The sequence below is a fragment of the Penicillium coprophilum genome (assembly GCF_028826855.1).
Source record: "Penicillium coprophilum strain IBT 35676 chromosome Unknown utg000006l_segment0_segment0, whole genome shotgun sequence".
In the NCBI taxonomy this organism is placed as follows: Eukaryota; Fungi; Ascomycota; class Eurotiomycetes; order Eurotiales; family Aspergillaceae; genus Penicillium; species Penicillium coprophilum.
The window spans coordinates 1,298,196-1,321,774 of NW_026622725.1; the positions used below are offsets into that span (position 1 = coordinate 1,298,196).

Consider the following 23,579-nt stretch of genomic DNA (forward strand, 5'->3'; position numbering starts at 1 on the left):
ATTCCTCTGGGGAAACTTCAGCCCGTGCAGAGTCAGAATTAGTGCACTTATATGGCGTCTTTTAGTACAGATCCAGCCGGCAATACTTCGGATGCTTGTAAAGTTTTATGATCCTAGCAATATCACTGGCTTCTCCGCAAACTTTCTAATCATCTAGTTTTTAGAAGAGGAGTAGCGGCTTAGATTCGGAGGTTACCTATCCCGTGTTTTTCGTGATTTGATCCGTGTTGCCGGTGCAAAGGAGAGAATTGGAAATGATGGCACGGTTCTCATCAATTTTCGGTCTCCCTTGAAGCCGATGGTATCCATATGCATGACTCAGCTTCTCTAGTGTCCACCGGCCCAAAGTCATAATTTCTCCTCACGACGCAATAATCTTCCTGAGGGGTAAAAGATTCATAATCATTACAAATGTAGACTAAAATGTTCTATAGGCCACCTACCGAATGAGTATATCATCAATGTCATATGATTCCACTATCTCCCTTAACCGAAAAACTATATACATATTTGTTCTAAGCCAACGCATTGGTGGGTTTCATCCGATCCCGAATTCAAACCACTTTAGGAAATTTTGACTCAAATCAATTCCTGCATAAGAAATAAGAGTGCATTGTGCAAAGTTCCCAAGGGAAGTGTCAAGTCCAGATCAGCTTCCATGCTGCAACGAGGCAGCCCATGCTAGCGTAATAGTAGATAACGATCGCAATATTGTTAGCTGAGGTATTATTTCTACAGCAAGGAAGCCGACTTCACCTCTAACTCTCGCCTGAGGTGTCCGAAGATCAGATCATAGGGTACATGGACGCACGTATGACTCGTTTGTAAGATAATGATCATTCCCTGGCACATGCGCCGCTAGGTCAGCATAGAGGACTCTAGCTGTGGCAATGAATGCAAATTTGAACGTGTGGAAAGTAAGGAGCGTGGAATTTCAAGCATTTTTTTTGCTGGTGATGGTGATGGAAAGGTACTGCTGTTGTGACCCCGAATTGCTGGCAGGCATTCCTGATATTTAGAATTTGGTTACCCAATTGAATGCCGAAACTAGCTTTCAGTCACGGGTTCCAGTTGAAGATGGCTTTGGGTGATCCCTAGCATGGGTACCCCTTTCAGTCATATGGGTTTTTTTGGCTCATCATTCCAATCTAACTGCAGAATTTTTAACGCCTGGCTTGATTGTGGTTGCTCGATCATCAACCAAACTGGCATTTGGAGCTACTTTCGCATTCGACGGGAGGCAGATCTACGACACGTTCATGCAAATCTAGAGATGGGGGGGGATTAGTGGGATTTGCTTCAAATTTTGCAACAAGGGCCGAAGGTTGTTAGTATTGGTGAGAGATTGAGCGGGATAATACGATTGATGTTAATGGCGGCCGGGGTTGCTGGACCACAGGTGTGCTGGGTTATCACAAGGGTGGATTGAATTGAGTGCATGACTACATTGTCCAAGTGGTTTGATTTTATCGAAAAGGTTTTCATTATTAAGATATACTAACTCGACTTCCTGAGGCGGTTGAACGAGCTATGAATAAAGAAACTACCGGAAAGAAATAGACCTGAGAAGGATGACTCTCAGGCAGATCCTTGCCACCTTTGCGGGTCCGTGGAAGGTCGGACAGGGGCAGTCCCGATGTGGAACGTTTACTGGCCGATGGCAGTGCACTATTTTTGAGATGATTAGACAAGTCAATGGATCGAAACGAGAGAAGGGTTCTCTTACCTCCTTTCCAGCGGGGCAGCAAGCAATGGTGTTGGTGCAGGTGGTTCCCTCATCGCCCTCGTTGGTAATGCCTGGAAATTATCAGTATGATCTTGATGGGAGATGGTATGCGACAACTAACCGAGAATGTTCAGGTTCTTGATGAGGCTGACAGAGGTGCAGGCGGAATCACCAGTGCCGATCAAGTTGTTCAGAAGACCCTCGGCGAGGAGGTTACCAAGGATGCCCTGGCCGCTGATATCCTTCTTGGGGTTGCAGCAGGACACGGTACCAGCTTGGCAGAGTCCCTCAGCCTGGGCAACAGTAACGCCCTTACCCTTGGGGGTTCCGTTGGTGGAAGGCATGGCAACAGCCGAAACGGCGAGGGTAATGATGGTAGCGAGAGTGAACTGCATTATGAAGGCTGGTTGGTGAAGGAAAGTGTGTATAGAAAGTGAAGATTAATGGAAAGATGTGAAGTGATGAAGATGAAAACTGAGGCGCTTAGGACACCCTTATATATGTTCATGTGGTCGAGCTCCCTTAGGGAAGGAGAACTCTGGACTTGGAATGCGACATAATTCTGATTCGCGAATCTAAGACAGACATACCAACATGGATAGAGATCATCAGAGATCATCATTACCCCTGGACTTTGCCTCCTACATTCATCGATCCGATATCTGCAACCCCACTAATCACTGAGTGGATATTGAATTCCTGCTTGATGCCTCCGAGAACTTTCCTGCTGTCAATGCAACTCTAGCTGATAAAACCAAGATCCGGGTAGTCCGGGTCCGGGATATGGAGCATATGGGGCCCCTTGTGATCGAATCACAACGTAGTTACTTGCTACGAAAATCAGGTTTCCTTTCTTTGGGCCTTTCCAGACCATCATGACTCTCTACATTTGGCGATTCATGGCGCCACGATCGGGACGAAATCAGTCACGGGCTCTCCAAACCATCCACTTTCATTTACGGCAATCGAGAAATTCACTAAAAAGGGTTAATGCTCTTGTTCTCATGGTGGACCACTCTCTCCGCAAACCTGAATAGCCCCGTTATTCCTCGTAGGACACCCATGGGTTCAAGGGCGATCCAATGCTTAATCCCACTGGATATCATGAAACCCCTACTAAGAAAGCACTAATGTTTTCCCAGTATCCAGCCATACACTACTTACGAGAGCCCAGGCCTTTAAAGCCTCAAGGGACTATTATCAAGGCATGATCCCAAGTTGGCCTGATTTACCATACGAAACGATAGTTGTGAGGCGGGTAGAGGTGAAAAGTGCCATTGGCGGTAAATACCGTAAAATACTGAGATCGGCAACCTTGTAAATGTTGAATCTTATTACATGGTAGGGCGCTAGGGGCTATGCCTGTCTCAATAAATATCGACCCTGAAGGAGCTGATTGACGCATGTAATATGGAGCGTACTCGCTATTAACTAGGCATGAGACAATTATTACTTTCCGATTGCTTGAATGAGACATCGAAGTTGCTCTTTGCTTTACTTGCCGGGAAGACCCACCAAATCCTAATTGTACTCCCCTGCCTTCCCTCTCCCCTTGTAGGCACGTTGAATGAGACGCAGGCTCCTAAACATCCGTAGATCTACTCAATCTCCGTAATTGTAGTGTTGATTCGGAAATTAAGCTGGACCCCCTAGATCTAGCCCGCAGGAATGTAAGCAAATGTGAAACAATGACCGATCGACATAGGTATGTTGGTTTTGATTGCAAAATTAGAGGTACGTGGCATTCCAAGCCTGGGGTTGTTTTCCTATTAGGAGCCTGGACGTGTACAACAACACTTACTTGTATACTACCTTGATCCTTCCCTAACAATATAAAAGGGTACTCGAGTAACCTGCATCTCTCATCATTCGCTTCTCAGTCCTCACTTTTACGAACACTCTCTTTACTTTTTTATCCACCTTCTTTTCCAACTCACCTTCAAAATGAAGTTCACTATCGCTACCCTGGTCACCATCGCCGTCTCTGTTGCCGCGATGCCCTCCGTCCAGGGACACAATCCCTCCAAGCAGATCACTCTCGCCCAGGCTCAAGGACTCTGCCAATCCGGCAAAGTCGCATGCTGCAATCCCAAGAAGGACATTCATGGCGACGGAATTATTGGCAACCTTCTTGCCGAGGGTCTCTTGAACAACTTGCTTGGTGTCGGCGACTCCGCCTGTGCCTCCCAGAGTCTGATCAAGAACCTCAACATTCTCGGTGCGCTTTTTTCCCTTCATACTTCTCTTTACCCCTAATATTAACAAATATAACAGGTTTCACTGAGGAGGGTAACGAGGGAACAACCTGCAAGAACACTATTGCTTGCTGCCCCACTGGCGAGGATGTAAGTGAACTCTCCCCACACTTCGGCTCCAACCCCAGCTAATCAGTCTCATCGTACACAGTGCAGCGCCATCGAGGCTTAGATTTTTCTGTAATGGTGATTTCTTTGTCCCATTTGGGTGATGGGTGGGGCATTGGCAAGATAAGCATGTTGGAGGCAAAACGGTGCTCTGAAAGTGCATATCTGGTTTTTGATAAACGTCAGGTCGAGGCATTGAGGACTTACGGGGTTGTAAGCTAGTCAATTGAGTTATACTTCAATATAATATACAACTTGCTACTGGTGGGACTGGCCGGATTGTAGATCAAGCTTCATGAAAATATATATCCCATACAACCAGATCGAATTCCATTATGGCTACCATTGGTCCTCGGAATGACATATATATATCTTTTGTACCGTTGTCTGATTCTGAACATCAACTATGGGATTTAAGATATAGAAGGCCATCTCAAAACTCTCGGTCTAGAGTCTTAACAGCATCTATATAGCTGGAAGACCATAAATTTTCATTATTCGGAGTACCAGAAGCAAAAATCCTGATCTGGCGATGAGGAAAAGTGTTCCTTGTATCTAGCACTGGCTATGGAGTATTTTGATCACCATTAACGATGACGCACAGGCCATCATGGACGACTACATCCACTAATAGATAGGCCACTGAATCGATGAGGACCTGACCAATATTCAGACTGACAATTTTCCTCCTATCCAAGCAAGGACTCGACGACCAATATCCTACTTTGTGGCCAAAAAGATGGGACTTCATTTACCCCACTAGAAGCTACAATGGGAAGGACAGGTTCAATAAGTTCTCAGACGTGTAACCATATTCACTATCGAATCACTTCGTCAAAGGTGAGCAACAAAGCAAAGGACTTGGCAAATCACGATCGCTCCCTATATTCGCAAATTGTTACAAAAAGAATCCAGGCTAGTAGAAGAAAGTAAGGGGCGTACATAAATGCAGGGACACCCAGCGGACTCACAACACGCTAATATTGTGATTACAGGCGAGGCAACTACAGAGTACAGGCATTCTGAAGCCTGTCACATTCTGAGAAACCAAGGGATTCAAAATAGTATGAACATTCTTGGCCGTGGAGAGGCTGGTTCCTAGCTTTTTTTTATTTAGGTCCTCGTTCTTTGAGCTTCATCATGCCAATAGTAAGGCTGCTGCTGGGCTTCCTACTGCATTCCCCTCCATTTGATTTGATTAGAAGATATCCGTGACGAACACATCGTGGCGAGCGACTGAACGGCGGATACCAAAAGAGACAATATTTTTCTCTTCTTTTCTTTTTATCAAAACTCAAGTTATCAATCAAGACGCATTAAAATAACGAATTAAACATGACATTTCCATCAGACCTTCGTATGATCCAAATGTTGACATTCAGGTCATCAATACCGTCTGCGACCAAGTCAGTCTCTGTCAGCTTAACATAGAGCAGCCAAAAACACAAAAAAAAAAAAAAAGAAAAGAAAAGAAATAAGAGATACCAAAAGATTCTAGAGGACAATTCTTGAGAAAAGCAAAGAAAAGTTAATGTGGTTGTAGCGAGAGAGATATTGAAAGAACAAGATAAATCCCATACCGGCCTGGCGCGGGTATTGCGGAAAGAAGCTAGCCAAATGGATCTTAGCTCAAACTGGGAAACCTGCATTCAACAGCCCGGCCGGGCTAGCTCAATCGGTAGAGCGTAAGACTCTTAATCTTAAGGCTGCGGGTTCGACCCCCGCGTTCGGCTATTCCTAAAACCAAACCTGAGATTTCTTTTTTTTCTGGATGCCGAAGTAGGCCGGAACTTCTTTGGGGACACCATCCAGCGACGAACGACTGGTTGGGTTTTAGGAAGCACCCTACAGAGACCAGGGTAGCCTTGGTACGTATATATAAACAGACACTTTAAAATTCACGAAAAAGGGCGTTTGAGGGCAGATGGTCGTAGGATCGGACTCTTACTCCCTTTATTTACATATAATTAGTCGGAAGCTCAACTAAAATAAGGATGTGTGGGTTGCTTAGGTTCATGGCTACTGATGCAAAGATAGGTGGGATATATTCAATGTTACACTCCACCATCCATCCAGGTATCTGCGTATCTAGTCTTGTTATATGTGGTGATCTTGGGTAATGGAGGGGGTGAAATGAAATGAAAATTATGACCAGGGGCAAAAAATACATTATACAAAGCGCACTTTTCCTAACTGAAGCTATTCTAAACTGAACCTTCGAAGTTGTCATGCTGGAACAAATGGACATTAACTCTATAAGTAAATCCGGACCGGACCGCGAGGAAGGTTCCAAGCTTTTCTGTTTTCATATACAGTGTACGGAGTACACTGGGGCATAAATGAGGTATCATTCGTCCATGGATTTTTCTAGGGAAGGCTACTAGATATATGATCTCAGTGTTGAGCTGATCAATATTCCGCCGGCAAATTGGTCCATCGATCAAAATTTAGAGCATGCTGTATTGTATGTCTACCACAAGACGCTACAACTGGGTGTCAAACACTTCGGTGAAGTCACTGTGTAAGAGAGGAGTTTAATCAACTTTTTTTTTTAAAAAAAGAAATAAAAACATACAACAGTGAGGATTCGCTGGTGGTCACCCACCCAACTACTAACTCACCGGCGTGTGGCTTAAGTACGGCTGAGCGGACGGGAAGCCCTGTTTTCCACACCCTATGGTCGTATGTACTTGTACTTGTATTGAAAAAAACTATAGAGAGCAATGTATTTCAATATTAAAAAAAAACCCGAAATTACACGTAGTTATGCGCAGAAAAGTCTCTTGCATAGAGTGCCTTTGTGTATTTTTCTGTCGTCTACCTACAGACTGAAAAGGAAAATTTGATCTTCCAGGGACTTGAAGATTATGATCGAAAATGTGGGTTTTCATTAAGGTAAGTTGAATTCAAATCCCATAGCTGTCAGTGTGTCAGTGGATGTATCAACTTTTAGTAAACCCCCCCCGGGAACTGGAAGCTCTGTCGCTTTATGCATAGATTTACGGTTTATAACTTACGAATTTTGTACTCTAGTGAACATCTCGATCTACAAGCGTCTTCTCAGTTCGGCTATAATATGGAAAAGACATATTTTGTAAAGCGCACGTCGCAATATAGAAAGAGACAGGGATGAAACATGTTACTTGTCTACTTGCCCAAGCAGTATGAGCCCACTAGGCTATAAACAGGAACCTGGGTTTTTGTTATGGTCTAGTGGTAAGATAGCTGTATTTTACTCCGACACTACTTGTCTACCCCGGCTTATTCCGGGGTAAACGGGGTACTCCTCCCTCCCCGCTCTGACTCTCTGATGTCACAGCTCAACAATCGCCCTTTTTTTTGGAAAATATATTGCTATTCTATAAAGTATAGGAGGAAGAGATGACCAGGCGAACAGAAAAGCTCGCCTATTTGACCTGCGAGTGACGAAATGCTCAATCTTGCGCCGCACCCAGGATGTTGACAAATTAAGATGTGAAATTGAGGCTGAGTCCGGTAGAACTTATGTATTACTGGTCGTTCCCAGCTGACAACTTTCTCTCTATGACTTTAGTCCAACCCAAATCCTTATCGCACCGCCTTCCTCGAACGAGCGCAAATTGACACAGTCAGGCTACGTTCCTGACAAACGTTACTTTTGCCCTGCTTCTGTCGAGCCAGTGCTCGTTTTACTAGGGGTCCCCGCCAGCCAAATGAGCTTAGAGGATATCCAAAGTGAGCTTAAGCTGGCAACGTACTATAAAGACACAGCAGAGGCATTCATTCCGTATGAAAGCGTCCAAGAGATATGGGCCGGGGATCGGCTGGAGCGGTTTTTGAAGAGTCATGACCCAAGTTGGGGCACTCCAGAGATAGATGCAGTGCGGGATGGCTTGTTGCGCACGATATCTATCCTTGTGAGTATCGCTCTCCACGACTGGTCAGGATGGTCGAGACTCAGAGAGATCTTTTTCCTGCAAGATGATGCTGTTACCGATCGTCGCCGGGACAAAAATACTCTCGTGCTCACCAAGGAGGAACTTCAGGACAACTCCTTTCTTGGGAACGCCCTCCTGGTGCGCGCCTTCATGGATGATAGGTGGATCTACTTTCCAATTGTGCTGAAAGGCAATAAGCAAGGCCCTTATGGAGAAGACCTCCGCCTACCACTTTTTCAGGAGGATCATCCGGTTCGACATGGTGGCTTCGGCAACGTGACCAAGGAGATGATACCTCCAAAGCAAATCATTCTCGGCCATCTAAGCGACCAACTTGGCATACCAGAGGCGCCTCACCCAGTAAGTTCTATAGTGTATGATTTGGTATGGCTGGTTGCTTATGGGTTTTCTTGTGCAGGTCAAACTCATAGTTGCCCGAAAGCGCTTCCCCAAGGGAAATTATGACGTTGAAGTCAGACATCTGAATCATCTCCGATCAAGCCTGTCCGCTCACAAGCGAATCATTTCTGATCTTGCCATATTTACCATTCGAAATGAGTTGAACATCATAATGCCGTGGGCGGACATGGACTTGGAAGACTTCCTAGTCGGAGGTTATAAAGAGATGCAACCCACCCCTTCTCTGAATGATCTAATCCAGGAGTCCAGAAAGGTTGCATCTGCCATTGACTTCCTGCACACACACCTCCAGCTCGACAGTGAATGGCCCGAGTTTCACCACCAAGCAATCTGCCACGCGGATCTCAAGCCCCGGAATATTCTGGTCTTCAAACGCGATGGTTCTTCTACCGGAGTTTGGCGAATTACTGATTTTGGTGTCTCGCGAATAGCACATCGTGATATGCCAGGAGATTCAGGATACGCCACTAGTGTCAATAACCATGCTCCCAGAGGGGGCGCTTACCGGGCACCAGAAGCTCAGTCTCAACGAAGAAGCGATGTCTGGTCGTTTGGGTGCATATTAGTGAGGGTTTTTGCCTTAGGACTCGATCCCGCGAGTTTGCGAGAACTTGACGAAATGCGAAAAGGACCGCCCAATGCACCCTTCCATGACGATTGCTTCTTTCAAGGATCCCCTCCCGCTCTTAATTCGGCTGTTGAAGCGTGGATTAAAAATTTGCCAGTCCAATATTTCGGTTCTCATAGCCCAGTTTTCTTCGAGGAGATGCAGAGGCTCCTTCATTCAATGCTTGAAATAGACTACCACAGCCGCTCATCGGCAAGTGATGTTCAAAGCGGTTTACACAAACTTAATTCCTCTACAATAACAAACATTACTCCTCGAATCTCAGAAAGCCGACTGCCAGGTAGAAGAGTGGGTGTTCTTGTTGCTGTCATACAGACTGACAATATCGATCATATTCGCGACGTTCTGCAAGACGATGTCGATGTGGAGCAGTGCTACCAGGCTGACAGGCCTTTGATATACGCTATTGACATGGGAAATTCTGCTATAATAATCAACGAGCTTTCTGAGCATCAGCGAAAATTCCACAACCGAAATTTGGATGTGCGAACCCCCTCGTCCAAAAGAAAAACGCCACTCTATCTTGCGGTCTGCAAGGGCGATGTTGAGACTGTGAAAGCTGTGATCGATGCTTACATCGATCCTGACTCCCACGCCAGTACTAGTGCTTTGCTGAACGAACTGTGCGAGGGTAAGACTCCGCTCATGCAAGCAGCCTTCCTTGGCCACGCCGATGTAGTCTCATTGCTTTTGCAACGCGGCGCAGATCACAGAATCTGCGTGCAGCAGGAGAAGTTCAACTGCCTACATTTTGCCGTGAAATCAGATAATCGTGCACAAGAAGACGTTATCAGGGCATTCAAGGATATCATGGTTTTTGACCAGCTCCCCCCCGATGATCCTTATAATAGTTCAGAAACCATTCCGAGCACGACAGCATATGAGACGCCAATGATGCTACACATCATACTCGCACCGAACCGACTGGATATAGACTCCGTGTGGACAAGGAAGTTCAAAGCACTCTTGGAAGGAGGAGCAAATGTGAATAGCAAATACGGCCCCGGAATCTATAATCAGATGAGTATCTTGGAACGTGCTGTATGGGGTGGGAATGTCTGCGTTGTCGAGTTGCTTCTTGGTGCGGGTGCCACTCTACCAGCAGGCTATGTCATACCGGGAGAAAGCTCTTCTGCGCTGAAAAAGCTTCTCAACAATACGCGCGGCGAATCCCGCCGGCGGCGTTTTTTTAACTTCATTTGAGTTGGTATATTTAATTGTAAATCAGGATTTCTCCTTTTATATTGACAAAAGACCACATGTGCACATTCATATTTTCAAGTAATTCACACTTCTTCTCCAATTTGTGGAAGTGTATACTCTCTATCTCCCTGGCGTGATGACTTCCGGTAGAGAGGTCCTAAGTGGTCCAGTACTTGTTCCGTTGTTCCCCGGTTGACTATAATACTATCAGCATATATTCATAGCAGATTGGGGTCCGTTCAATGAGTTGAAGCATTAATCCTTACATATCGAGTTCATTTCCTCTAGTCTCGCGTAGTTGGTTTCCGGGACCTGAAATATCAGCATGACGCACAGTACAGAAGAAGCGGAGACCAACCAAAAAGAAAACCAAGATGAGCACCAACACATTCATGGCTCTTTGCAATAGTTAGTATATGAGCAGATAAGGCCATAGGAAACAGCAATCTCACGAGAAGAAGAATAGGAGGTTTGCCGGCCCCTTGAATCCCTTGGTCCATTGGGGCACAATAAGTACTAAAATCCCAAGACCAAGAAAATTAATCATGACACTAAAACTCATTCCCACCTCTAGTACTTGTTAGTCTGATAGTAAAGATAGGAAAACAGGGGGAGACTTTACCGCGTACGCATAGAGGGAACACCTCTGCACTGAGGGTAAAAGGAATGGGCCCAGCACCGATTGAGTAGAAGAAGACAAAAAACACACTGCTGAATACTGCTACCAGGATTGCCCGAGTATGAGGATTCTCGATTTTGAAGAAGCCGCTGACCGCGATCAAACTAGAAAACATCCCAATCAATGAGATAAGGAGCAGAGGTCGGCGACCACGAGAGTCAATAAATCTGTAAGCAGGCAAAGTAAAAAGAAAATTGGCTAGACCAAATCCTTGTTTTGACGAATAAGTTAGGATGATATCAAGTCAGGATGTTGCTCTGTTCTCAATCATCACCTACCGAAATTATACCATTTAACTTGGACGGCTTCAGTAAACAAGGTCATCTGGTGCTTCGGATCAGGTTTGAGAAGCGAGGATGAATAGAATGCTAAAACATTGATCTGTGGGTTTTTGAGGAACCAAGCGTTAGTCAAGTAGACATAGTATTTGAGACGTCCGTGTAGAAAACTTACACCACACAGTTGTTGCGATGCCATCACGATCAAAGCCACCGTGCACGCTCTTCGGGTTCGTGAATTAGTGGCGAGATACGCCATCCGCTTGAAGAAATTGCCTCTTTTGATCCATTTTTGGTAGGCATAGAGTCGCTCTGGCTCTGACCACCATGAGTCTCCTTCGTGGGGATTCCATATCGTGACAGCCTCAGCCTGGAGCTGAGCATGAATGTAGTAAAGATCTCGGGCAGCTTGAATGGGAGTTCCTCGGAGCTCCAGAAGACTTCTGTATGCATCGACATATCGGTTTCTCTGTATGAGAAATCTCGGAGACTCAGGACATATAAAGACCAAAAATAGAAGGACGATAGCGGGTATTATCGCAGTTGCCAGGAGTACTCTCCAACTCCCTTTTACCAAAAATACACACAAGAAACCGAGGAAGATTCCACTAGAAGAAAGTCAGATGGAGGCCTTTCAAGAGAGCTCGAACGTACAATGCATCAAAAAGTTGCCACAACATCAAGACTTGACCTCGATGTCTGTCGGGCGCTGCTTCTGCAGCAAATATAGGTGCTATTGAAGCTTTTGATCCAATCTATTGAGATAAAAATTTGTCAGATAGTGGAAGTGAGAGATGGGATGGAATAGACAGGAAATTGGAGAAAAAGCCGACATACCCCCACACCCAGCAATATTCGACAGACGAGTAGCGACTCCCATGAATTGCAATGCGCTGTTCCTGTGTTCATTATTCGAGTCAGTCCTAATTAAAGAAGCTTTAGAGCCACATATTACCTATCACAAGAGCGACGCAGAAAACGGCAGCAACGAAGAGCGCGGAGCGTCTGCCAAATTTCTCTTGGAGTGGATCGCTCAACCATGTCCCTCTGTAATTGTGATTAGAGACATATCAAGAGTAGTATTCTGGAATTATACTTGACTTGGAGAGTTCAGAGACACATACATGAGACTTCCTGAAAGCCAAGGAGCTGCGTTGATGGATCCAATCACAAACAGATCACGACCATTATTGGGGTCAAGGTGAAGATCTGCCTCCCACCCTAAGAGAGAGCTACCATTGATTGTTGACTGCTGCCACCCCCTATCACAATTGTCAAAATATTCCACTGTACTGACTGGCATGGTGGACATACTGCGTGATTGCGGCACAAGCTGTAGCCATAATCGTAACAAGAAGACCCCTAGTATGTAAGAACGACAGCGAGGTCTCCAAATTCTCTTCCTTTATAGTCGCAACCTCCGTAGGGGTCAGCCCGGGCGTGGCATGACCCCATCGCTGTTTGGCGATTCTTGCGCCCTTGATGAGAGTTCTCAGATCGACGACGCTTTCGAGCTGAAGACGATTGTGAAATTCCTCAACATCGGCCTCTAACTGCTGGTAGTCTTGGTGAATGAGTGGATTGTCTATTCTGGTTGACCAGAGTCATTAGAGATTATTTCTGGAGATAGGGCTTGGGGGTTTCGTGTGTTACATTGGGTGACGGGAAGGCTGTACGTCTGTATTCATCTTGCGGTCTTGTCACTGGACGCTGCTGCAAAGGCTTAGGGAATCGGGGCTATGGCACGTTATTAGGAAAGAAAAAAAAAGCCAATTGGTGAGATCGTTATGAGATAAGTAAAAACACGGACCATGAGCCTTGGTGAAAAAACTTCTTGCTGAGTAAATATGTGATTGCGGGGACCTGTAAGAGCCTCAGAACTTGGGCATAGCCTCTTCTACGTATTATTTATAAACATTGTTCTTGGCGCTAAATTGCATGGGATGTATTTGATAGCTAGTCTAGTGCCGCGCCTCTATGATAGCTTACGCCCAGCTTGCACTAGGAACGCAGATAGAAGCTGAGTTACGAAGACTTGAAACATAGATATTTATCAAAGACAAACTTATCATATTAGCACGCAGAGTGTTAACCCTTGGCACATAGCAACTCACCCGGGAGTTAGCCCGTGTTTACTCCCGATATTTTCAGGCCTGCGAAATATGACTTGCACACATGTGGCAGATGTAGGAATTACAGATAGTATATAAATAGATTCTCCCGGGGGTGTTTTTACCCCTCACGAGTACTGTCTGCAAAACCTGTATAGCTTGGGATTTGCACCCATCGGCGGAGGATGCCTCGTGATGGGAAGCATATACGCCGACAGCCACAATTACCACAATATGGCAGAACTCATGCAGAAGGACAAGCAGGAAAATTCATAATTGGCTGAGACTTAGTATCCCAGCCACACTAGCCTCCATTGAGATAAATCATAGCTACTAGACGTCTGATCACACGTTTCCATCAGATTAAAAGGGTACGTAAATTCTTGGCGTCACATAAGGGCTATACGAAGGGGCTCTTTGAGAGCACCCGGATCGAGTACTGTAGTATGGAGGCGACGGCCATTATTTATCCTGTTAAATCTTACTCTTCTCGCCCTAACCACATTATGCTAAAGTTTACTCCAAACTTGGCCTTGAAATTCCTATCAACACAGCCTCCCCCAAGATGTCTTCGAGCCGTGCACAAAGCGAAAATGTTTCGACCATTCTCAGAGAAGGAATAAGTGGTTACATCAACCAGTCAAGGCTCGAGAGTAGGCTTTACGAACTATTCGGGCGCGAGATCAAAGTTGTAGTAAGCACCTTCTATCCCTCATAGAATCTCAATGTGAAGGTTCAAACGGGTATATCTCGTAGTACTTTTCCAACCGATTCACTTTCCAAGCGCCAAGAGAGGTGCAAGAGGTATGCTTCCCGTGGCCTGAACATGAGATGAATTATATTCTCTGACAGTTTCTCTTGATCTAGCATGAAATATCGTAAGCCAACCTAACAAACTTGGAAGTCCTTTGGTATATTCCGTACGCGGTTTCTGATGCCTGACTTCAATAGGGATCTCTTCGAGGATGAACGGGTGAACTGGGGCTGAAAAAGCAGATATATACCATGATTTTGTGAACTGCTTTTCAGCATTTGGAATCATTTGCTTTGGAATGAATGTCGATCTGCCTTGTGATTTAGCGCCCGTGAATCCGGCTTCCCCTGATAGGGCCAAGGGGCTGTGCACCATCTCAGCCCCCCATTTTCTATGCAAATATGACAAGAAAGAATATATACCCAGTGTCATTTCAATCACATAGCCTCCCAAGAATAAGCAATGCAGTACAACTCTCTAACAATATATGTTGTAGGGGTCAGTTGCCCGTATGCGTTGTCCAATGCCCTATGATCCTGTATACCAGGATCCTTAAGTCAACAGCCCACACCGGTTTTTTACATTTTTATTTTTTTAGGCTAAGCCTTCTCCTTTCCTCTTTTCGCGCCTCATATAAGTAGTCTCAATGACCTTGCAAGCGATAATTCTATTGACTATTTCACCAACGCTTAAACCAACGGGAAAATTCTTTACCGGAAAGAATCTTATGAAATGGCTACTAATCTGACCTATCCTACATTCTGTCTCCCTAGCGATCCAGCCAGCATCTCTATCTACCATAGCGACGGTCAGTTCGGCACTTTCGAAACAGACTTGACGAGTATTAACTTTTATATCCTACAGTTGACACGTCAGATCAACTCATTTCTACTGTTTTCGAAGACAACGGCTTGTTCCAGGAACATATTTCAACCACGCCACTTCCAAAATTGCGGATTGTGTAAGAATTCTGTATCAATTTTCGAATTTTTACAGTGCAGCTTACTCTACGGATCCAGCTCTATACACTCCAGGTCATCAATCAAGCCGCTCCAAATATCAGAGGATGCTCTCTCGGAGCTCAAGAAGGTATATAACATTGGGGATGAAATATGGGACTTGACTTCGACATTCGGAGATAAGCCCATGACTGCAGCTGTCGGTGAAGGAGCAATGAAAGTGCAACGTAGTGAGAATGGCATTCGAGGTGGGGAATACCAACGCGTGAAATTCTATTCAAGTACCGAAAGGAACTAAACAATATTTTAGATATCTCTTACAGAATCACATTTCCAGCGTCGGCGCGAGCGGGAACTCACAATTGGACTATGCGCCAGATTGGTGTTTTCCATCACCATGATCCTAATGACCTTCAAAACCTGTGGATCTTTTTTCATGTCGGCCCTAATACACCTCTGCAGAAAGAAATCCAGCAGTATGCCTCACTGTCGCAGCAGGGGCTACGCTCGGATCATACTTGGCTGACACTTCATTCTTCGGTTTTCTCTTTTTGTCTGCATAATTGGCAGTCCTACGTTAAAGATCTAGGTCATGATGTGGACAAACACGTGAGTATCTGCCAGTATCTACTCTTTGGTTTGTCTAACATTTAGCTCAGGCTGATAGATCACTTGACTTTATCTTGAGAAACATCGATCATTTTCTAACCGCCGGAGGTGACACCAACTTAACGGCAATTCACAACACACGCGACCTTCTTGTGCCCACGTCATACAGATTAAGAGTGATATTGGACACCCTTACAAAACTCGGTCATCTGAGCAGTGTTTTGGCCTCTCAGCATAACGACGCAGACAATGGCTTCCAAAAACTTGCCGCGTGCATGGCATACCACAAAAACCGTCTGGGGGAGGTTGTTATTGGGGTAGACGTGCTGAAGGAAAAGATCAAGGATATCTTAAGCATGGTAGGCATCAACTACCAGGATAAGGCCACTATCACCCTCGCTAACAGGCATGAAGACTACATTAGGGCTGGATTACAGGATGACCAGCCAGATGCTTGACCTCAACAACCGGATGGTTGAATTAAATAACCGCATGCTTAATGCTAATGAGCAGCTGCTCCGAATCGGAACCAAGAATTTCGATGACAATGCAACGGTTAAGGTAGTCACTATCATGACGCTTATATACTTGCCTGCAAGCCTTGTGTCGGTAAGAAGTAACCCGAACTCCTAAAACGAAATTGCCTTCTCACCAATTATTAGTCTTTTTTCGGCATGAATTTGTTCAAGTTTGACGATGGGACAACTGAAGAACTCAAAGTATCTAAGCAATTCTGGATCTTCTTTATTGCTACCATAATCTTGGCAGTCATCACAATCAGCACATGGTATCTATGGACCCACAAGGAGCAGGTTCGAAGGCGGAAGTTCCGCCTGCTGAAGCGTGAACCACCGCAGGATGCTGATAAGGCGCCGGCTGCGGCCTGACGAGTTGTGTGCGGGTCAACTTGAGAAGTGTTGATACTGGGGGAATTTGAGTGCCAGAGGCTTTTGACCATGTAATAACAGATAGACTGCATTGTTTTTTGATAGAACTGCTTGTCTTGGCGTTCGCATTTTCATATGCTGAATTGATGGGCTGTTTAGAAATACAGATTGACACTTTCTATCGAGATACTATTATTTAGACACAGCAATCTTTGTTTTTCTCCAACCCTCTGGAGTACGGGCAGCCAGGCGAAAAAAAAGACAACAACATACAACAGTGAGGATTCGCTGGTGGTCACCCACCCAACTACTAACTCACCGGCGTGTGGCTTAAGTACGGCTGAGCGGACGGGAAGCCCTGTTTTCCACACCCTATGGTCGTATGTGCTCAAGTGTTGGTGGCAAGAAATTATATAGATGTTAAATTAACAACGAAATAAAGTAACTGAGTGGGTATCATTTTGGATTAAAGTAAAGTTGGTCCTCGTGATTTAGAAAAAGAAAGCGCCTGTTCTAGTGTAGCTTGGCTGTAGTACTGGTACCTATTCTTTACAATTCTTTACAATACTCTAATTCGCGACAATCGATTGTCAATGACGAGAAAGTACTAGATATATATATTATATCAACAAGTTGATCAGCAGTGCACACGATGGGCCAGATAGTGGTCAAAGCTAATTTTCTTAGCCACAAAAAATAGGTACATGTTTCGATTTGCCCGTATCAGTATCATCCCAATACTTTGCTCGTCGACATATAAATTCTCATCACCACATACATATATTGCCTCGGAAATAAAGCAAGGTGATCAGCATGGCGATATTCCCCATCGTCTCCCGACTGATTTATACCATCAGTGTTGGAAAGTATACGGAGCAGCCACGGTCACACCACGAGTTTTTATCAAGTTGAAGATATCTGAATGGCCCTTTATATCAGCGGCATAGGATGCAGCTTGTCTATGCCCGAAAACATTCGAAACATTGGACGATCCATCAAGAATCAACCTCACCATATATTCATTACTCAGCACAGCTATATTAAAGCATTTGCTACGTGCCCCCCTTTGCCATATTTGGGCAACATGATAATGATACTCTGTCGATCATCCTAAATACCGCGATATAACGGAGAAGAGAAATGTCGTCCTAGAGCAGCCGAGACATTATGAGCCACGAAGGCACTATAATAACAATAAGCCTTTACCACCTTATTAAATCTGGTAGGAAGTTAGAAGGGAGTGGAAAAAAGTAGAAGAACCCTTGTGTCACTCCATGAGTAGGTGATATATCATTCACACCAGGTGTTTTAGTATGTACTGATCTTCGAATTTACATACTGCAACATCTGTCCTGGAAACACTTCTGATCCTGAGACTATAAATTCTTACTGACTTGAAACAAGTACATACGACCATAGGGTGTGGAAAACAGGGCTTCCCGTCCGCTCAGCCGTACTTAAGCCACACGCCGGTGAGTTAGTAGTTGGGTGGGTGACCACCAGCGAATCCTCACTGTTGTATGTTTTTTTGTCTTCTTTTTTTCCCTAGAAGATTTCTGCTAATCAATTTGCGGGGGCTTCTAGTAGACGTTGCAGAATAGACTGGGTGGACGTGTGATACCAACGTCGTTTGATAACGACTATTTGTGTATTCCGTACCAACAGATTCTGCTCTTGGTGTTGTAATAATTAAACTACAGTGACTACGCAAAAGTCTTAACAACACCTGGCCCCACACCCCCTTGATTATATAATTTACTGCCGGTCTAAAACCTCCATACATCCATACTATAGACCTAATATGCTGTATATTACCCCTAACTATCAAGAATCGCTTCCACCCAGTCTGGCATTGTCTCAGAGAGATACTCTAAGTGCCAAAAGGGGGGAAACGCGAGATATACGCGCTATAGTTAGACCCCATAGCGCGCATTGTATAGCGGGTGAGGTAAGATAGGAAGGCGGTATAGGGAGATAGGAAGGCGGTATAGAGGTGGGGCCGGGGTGGTGTTAAGACTTTTGCTGAGAGACTGTATATGGAACTAGCTGGGCACTAAAATATACGAGTCCGGTGAGCTTCATTGGGGATATTATATGATCGAAGCAAAAATAATCAGTGTTACGATAGTCTGTGGTACATCCATGACCTTTCAGCTGCTTAAGTCGGGAGGGAATACTACAACCGTGGCACTGAATGCAAACATTGGAGGGCAAAGACGTTCTCTGGTGTAGCTAAGACCCCGGAAGTTGCGAAAGCTAAAGTCACAGTTGCAGACAAAACCGAAACTTTTTTGGGACGTTAGATTACGGGTGGACTGCCCTGTCACTTATAGGTTGGACCCTGTATACTCACAGTGAGTGGCTACCCACCACATGTGGCACTCCTTTCCCGTTCAATATTGCGTGGTTCGTAGATGACTAACCCTCAGCCGGAGTCTTATTGTATGCTAGCTCTTGGTGATTGCCGGACCATCCTAAAGGTGCTTGTTGGCCTACAGACCGGGCGATCGTTTGCCAGACAGCAAGGAGGCGGAATATTTTGCTCTTCCTGAGAAATGGTCTCTGGTGTATGGCTGGAATGGGGACTAGAAAGAGAAGATGCTATTGTAGGTCCGTATATCAGTATTCAAAGTGCGACGTACGTCGAGCGGCAGGGATATCACATCTCTTTGGTGTGGTTTATCTACGGGTGCATGAACGTCGATCGTCAACACCCATGGGTTGGTTTGAATATTGGACACGGGTGACATGAGAGAATTAGGAAGAGAGGGGAAAGAATGTTTCCCAAAGAGCACAATTAAATTTATATATCGGAATATCACCCCTGTTCCTGAATGCTGATCATCCTAAACCCCCTGCTCTAGCACATTGAATGATGGTCGCTCCATCCTTGATTAAGAAATTATGCCTCGATGGCAGTGCACTGTGAATAGTGGGTCAGCATGTCAATAACGTGAATTTGGATATGAGTTTGTCTTACATCTCCGCCAGTGGGGCAGCAAGCAATAGTGTTCTTGCAGGTGGTTCCCTCCTGACCCTCCTCGGTGAAGCCTAGAGGTTCTTTGTCAGTCGTGTGCAGGCTGATGTACAATCTGGGATAACATACCGAGAACGTTCAGGTTCTTGATCAGGCTCTGGGAGGCACAGGCGGAGTCACCAACGCCGAGCAAGTTGTTCAGAAGTCCCTCAGCGAGGAGGTTACCGAGAACGCCATCGCCGCTAATGTCCTTCTTGGGGTTGCAGCAAGAAACCTTGCCAGCCTGGCACAGGCCGCTTGCCTGGGAGAGAGAGAGCTTCTTGGGCTTGTTTCCGTTGATGGAAGGCATAGCGATGGCCGAGACGGCGAGGGTGACAAGGGTAGCGATAGTGAACTTCATTGTGAAAGAGAGGAAGGTGGTGGAAAGGGTGAAAAGGAAGGTTTGAAAGTGATGTTTTTGATGAAATGATGTGAGATGGTTGAACAATGGCGGGTACTCGGGGTACCCTTTTATATTCCAGGCTTCATAACTCATACAGTCAGTGTGGTTGAACACCCCTAGCTCTCGAGGGGCGAAACATCCCTGAGCTAGGAATGCCAGGGAACTTCAGTTCTACAATCCAGTTTTACAATCCAAGCTACCCAGGTAGCATGCCAGCGCCGATCAATTATTTTCACGCCTGGGTGTTACTTGCATTCTTCAGTTTAGGTATTTTTCAAATCCTACTTCTACTAGGGCAAGGAGTTTATGGCTAGTTTTGAAAGGGAATGCTATCATGGCCTAGAATAAGCAGAAAAAGATGGTGATATTCATCCAACTATTTCATCTAGTAACATACTTGGGGGCAAACCTCGGAGAGAATAGTTCCACTAAATGACTATGAAGAGAGTTGGTGCAAAATCCACGTCGCAGAGAAGTAGGTCCTGATGAGGAAGTTATAGGCCTCAGGCAGCCCCACACCAACGATCTCTAGTTTCTCGACCACACACGGTAAATCAATGAGTTATAGAAAGATCATCCAGCGGGACTAGTCTATGGAGAGTTCCTCATAGCGTGGTTTTTTGGGGGGAGTATTTACTCTCCAAAGGAGGTTGAAAGAGTTTTCTGTAACATGGCGACCAGAATATATATATCGAGATCTCAGCAACTCACTACTTAAAACTACATAGCAAGAGACTTTTACGATTCCCCCGAGATGAATGATATATATTGCCAGGAATGCCCATCACACGTACATTACAATATATGTGTAGAATATACCGCATCTACGAATGTACTTCCCGAGTAAGTCGCGTAGTGCGGAACACATAGTAGTAGGGCAATCAAATACGTGATATCCCAACAACAATCGAGTAAAAGTATATAGTCCCTGAAAGGGACTTACCTAGGCGGACATATTACATGACTTGTAAATCGAGTGAAATATAGTTCTAGTGCACAGCAACTTAGTTTTTGATGTCAAATCAATGCAACTGTCAGACCTTTTGAAATCATACACAGTGCTGAGACGTCCCACCAACAGATATGGACTTACAATAAAACAAAACAAATTGGTCGTTGCTGAGATATCAAGTTGTAATTACTCTCATTTTATGCATTCCGGATTGCCCAGCGCGCCCGGGTAATACGTATTGCGTCTACTAGCCAACCATCCTGGGATACTGCCTCGACAGCCCAGGCACCTAGCTATCCAACCATTTGCCTATTATGGCACATCTCAATATCTTGTTAGGTCCCACTTCATATCTCTTTCAGCCTTTGGTTATTACTACTCTGTTTAGGGTTACATACATCCAACGAGACGAATTCGAGCTATCAACATTCAGTGTGCAAATTCTCGATGTTTCCACGTCCTATTTGATTAAGTCATATGGCTGAGTAGAGATACTCATAGTCACATTCATGTCCCAACACATCCACACCCTACGAGCTATTGTGAGCTGTCCCAAGGGTGGAGAATTGATACATGGTAGTTTGCCTGAAATATCGGCGGACCGTAGAGCCAGAAATCCACAAAATTCCACCGGTGTATATATCAGTCTTTCATCGAGATCTGCTTTCGTCATATCATATCGAAGAGTTACATATGTTGTATCATTGAAGAAAATCATCGATTGTACCGCCATATTTCTGCCAGGAGGTTTTACCCCTTCCGTGTTCCATGCCATTTCCGTCGTATTCGTATCTCGTCAAGATTCCTTCACGACAATCGTGAGCCAAACCAAAGGGTTCGAAAACCGGTCTAGGGTCGTAGACAACAAGGCAAGGTTACTCCTAGTGGATAATTGCGAGCGGATCGAGTGAACTCCACTACGATTAGATCCCTGTGTTCAAGTTCCTATACTTGAACCCCTAGGTTCAAAATCCCTGTCAATCATCCGCGCTTGAACCCATGCTTAAATCCCTACGAGCCCCTTCTTAATTGGTGCACGTTCGAATTCGGAAGGTGTAGGTGATCATCAAAGTGGGTCTGTCTCAAATGGGGCTCAAAGAGTCCAGTAACCATCCAACATCGAATTATCATTCAATATCAAATGATCATCCATCATCCAATGATCATCCAAGAATCTAGGGCATCGAGGCCTGAGCTTTCAAAAGGGGAGCAATTTACCGCCTAACATTCAAGAAAGGGGGACAAAGTAGCTCAGATAGAGGAGGCACCTCAAACTTCGACTTGTTCTCTACCTGAATCAGCAGACATCTCGGTGCCAGCTAAATGTGTGATTGACCCCCTCAGGGTCCCCTAGCCCACCTGCCATTGCGGTAACACCCAAACCGGAAGAATGTAGGTGTCATACAGGTGCGCCCGCGGTGGACCCCCTGGCATGCTAGCCTTGACTGCAAAATTGACTTGCGTGGCATTCCGAGACCCCCAGAGGATTTGTGGATGCTTAGCCGCACCAGCAATGACATGAAGTCCATCTGAGGATATAAAAGGGTATTCTGAGGACCTGATTCTACTCCATCCATCATCCTCCTATCAACCATAAGCTTCTACGAACACTTTCCCCCATCTCCACCACCTCAACCGTCACAATGCAGTTCACCTTCGCTACCATCGTCACCCTCGCCGTTTCGGTCGCTGCCATGCCTTCCGCCAGCAAGTCGCCCAAGGGCCTCTCTCTCTCCAAGGCAAGCGGCTTCTGCCAGGCCGGTGAGGTTGCTTGCTGCAACCCCAAGAAGGACATCAGCGGTGATGGTGTCCTCGGAAACCTCCTCGCCGAGGGACTTCTGAACAACCTGCTCGGCGTTGGAGACTCCGCCTGTGCCTCCCAGAGCCTGATCAAGAACCTCAACCTTCTCGGTATGTTCTACCAACTAGATCTTCATTCAGCCAGGCACTGTACTAACAAATATACCAGGATTCACTGAGGAGGGTCAGGAGGGAACCACCTGCAAGAACACCGTTGCTTGCTGCCCCGCTGGCGAAGACGTAAGCCGCCCATCCCCTCGAGGTTGAAAGTTACTAATTTTTTCATTTTCAGTGCACCGCCATCGACGCTTAAACTCCCTACCGTGAGAAATGTGATCAAATGGGGGATATCGCTTGTTCGTCAAGGTTGATGGATGCCACCATGATGGACAATTCCGGATCTTTTCTTGGCTTCCTCTATGTACTTCTAATTCTGGACAAAATGCACTTACTCCTTGGAACACCCGACTGGTAATGACAAAACCTGGGTTATCAAATTCTTACTCCGATGTCTATTTACTAGCTTCCTCGCATAGATAATCCGTTATTGAATCCCTCCCTGTAGTTAAGGCTCTCAACGACTTACCCATTGAGGAAGTTGAAGCTCATCACGTTCTGTTCATTTTCACACCGGGCCACTCCATGTTGAGCAGATACAATCCCAACAATATCTGATCGTGAATTGAAAAAAGACATCTCTCTACTGGATGAAAATAGTTGGCTATTTGGTCCGCAGGAGTTTCCTTCAGTGATGAAATAGGTACTATCGTCATGTCGAGCAATGGTATAACAAATGCGTTATTCAGCTCGCCGAGGTTATCATATATACGTATCGAACCTTTCTTGTCGCATAAACTACTCACTTCCGACCGTT

The 23,579-nt window shown here is 45.3% G+C and overlaps 7 protein-coding genes across 7 annotated transcripts; 4 read left to right on the top strand and 3 right to left on the bottom strand.

Moving 5' to 3' along the window:
• Positions 1-1,647: 1,647 nt before the first annotated feature.
• Positions 1,648-2,121, bottom strand: N7500_009459 (Hydrophobin; the record flags this gene model as incomplete). The annotated part of the gene is made up of 3 exons (XM_056680598.1): positions 1,648-1,668; positions 1,727-1,797; positions 1,848-2,121. 3 exons carry the CDS (start codon positions 2,119-2,121, stop codon positions 1,648-1,650), a joined length of 366 nt encoding a protein of 121 aa, XP_056527980.1.
• A 1,549-nt stretch (positions 2,122-3,670) lies between these two features.
• N7500_009460 (uncharacterized protein) lies at positions 3,671-4,153 on the top strand (the record flags this gene model as incomplete). The annotated part of the gene is made up of 3 exons (XM_056680599.1): positions 3,671-3,944; positions 4,001-4,071; positions 4,133-4,153. 3 exons carry the CDS (start codon positions 3,671-3,673, stop codon positions 4,151-4,153), a joined length of 366 nt encoding a protein of 121 aa, XP_056527981.1.
• A 3,628-nt stretch (positions 4,154-7,781) lies between these two features.
• N7500_009461 (uncharacterized protein) lies at positions 7,782-10,257 on the top strand (the record flags this gene model as incomplete). The annotated part of the gene is made up of 2 exons (XM_056680600.1): positions 7,782-8,366; positions 8,425-10,257. 2 exons carry the CDS (start codon positions 7,782-7,784, stop codon positions 10,255-10,257), a joined length of 2,418 nt encoding a protein of 805 aa, XP_056527982.1.
• Positions 10,258-10,519: 262 nt separating this feature from the next.
• N7500_009462 (Major facilitator superfamily domain general substrate transporter) lies at positions 10,520-12,767 on the bottom strand (the record flags this gene model as incomplete). Its single annotated transcript, XM_056680601.1, has 10 exons — positions 10,520-10,655; positions 10,710-10,827; positions 10,880-11,146; positions 11,215-11,317; positions 11,390-11,822; positions 11,869-11,969; positions 12,052-12,113; positions 12,170-12,261; positions 12,339-12,476; positions 12,529-12,767. Coding segments are annotated over 10 exons (1,689 nt in total), but the record flags the coding sequence as incomplete, so codon positions are not given.
• A 2,044-nt stretch (positions 12,768-14,811) lies between these two features.
• On the top strand, positions 14,812-16,534 carry N7500_009463 (uncharacterized protein; the record flags this gene model as incomplete). The annotated part of the gene is made up of 7 exons (XM_056680602.1): positions 14,812-14,887; positions 14,944-15,040; positions 15,099-15,286; positions 15,349-15,647; positions 15,698-16,006; positions 16,062-16,256; positions 16,310-16,534. 7 exons carry the CDS (start codon positions 14,812-14,814, stop codon positions 16,532-16,534), a joined length of 1,389 nt encoding a protein of 462 aa, XP_056527984.1.
• A 2,902-nt stretch (positions 16,535-19,436) lies between these two features.
• Positions 19,437-19,911, bottom strand: N7500_009464 (uncharacterized protein; the record flags this gene model as incomplete). The annotated part of the gene is made up of 3 exons (XM_056680603.1): positions 19,437-19,457; positions 19,515-19,585; positions 19,641-19,911. 3 exons carry the CDS (start codon positions 19,909-19,911, stop codon positions 19,437-19,439), a joined length of 363 nt encoding a protein of 120 aa, XP_056527985.1.
• A 2,637-nt stretch (positions 19,912-22,548) lies between these two features.
• Positions 22,549-23,018, top strand: N7500_009465 (uncharacterized protein; the record flags this gene model as incomplete). The annotated part of the gene is made up of 3 exons (XM_056680604.1): positions 22,549-22,816; positions 22,875-22,945; positions 22,998-23,018. The coding sequence occupies 3 exons, from the start codon at positions 22,549-22,551 to the stop codon at positions 23,016-23,018; spliced, it is 360 nt and encodes a 119-aa protein (XP_056527986.1).
• Positions 23,019-23,579: the final 561 nt, after the last annotated feature.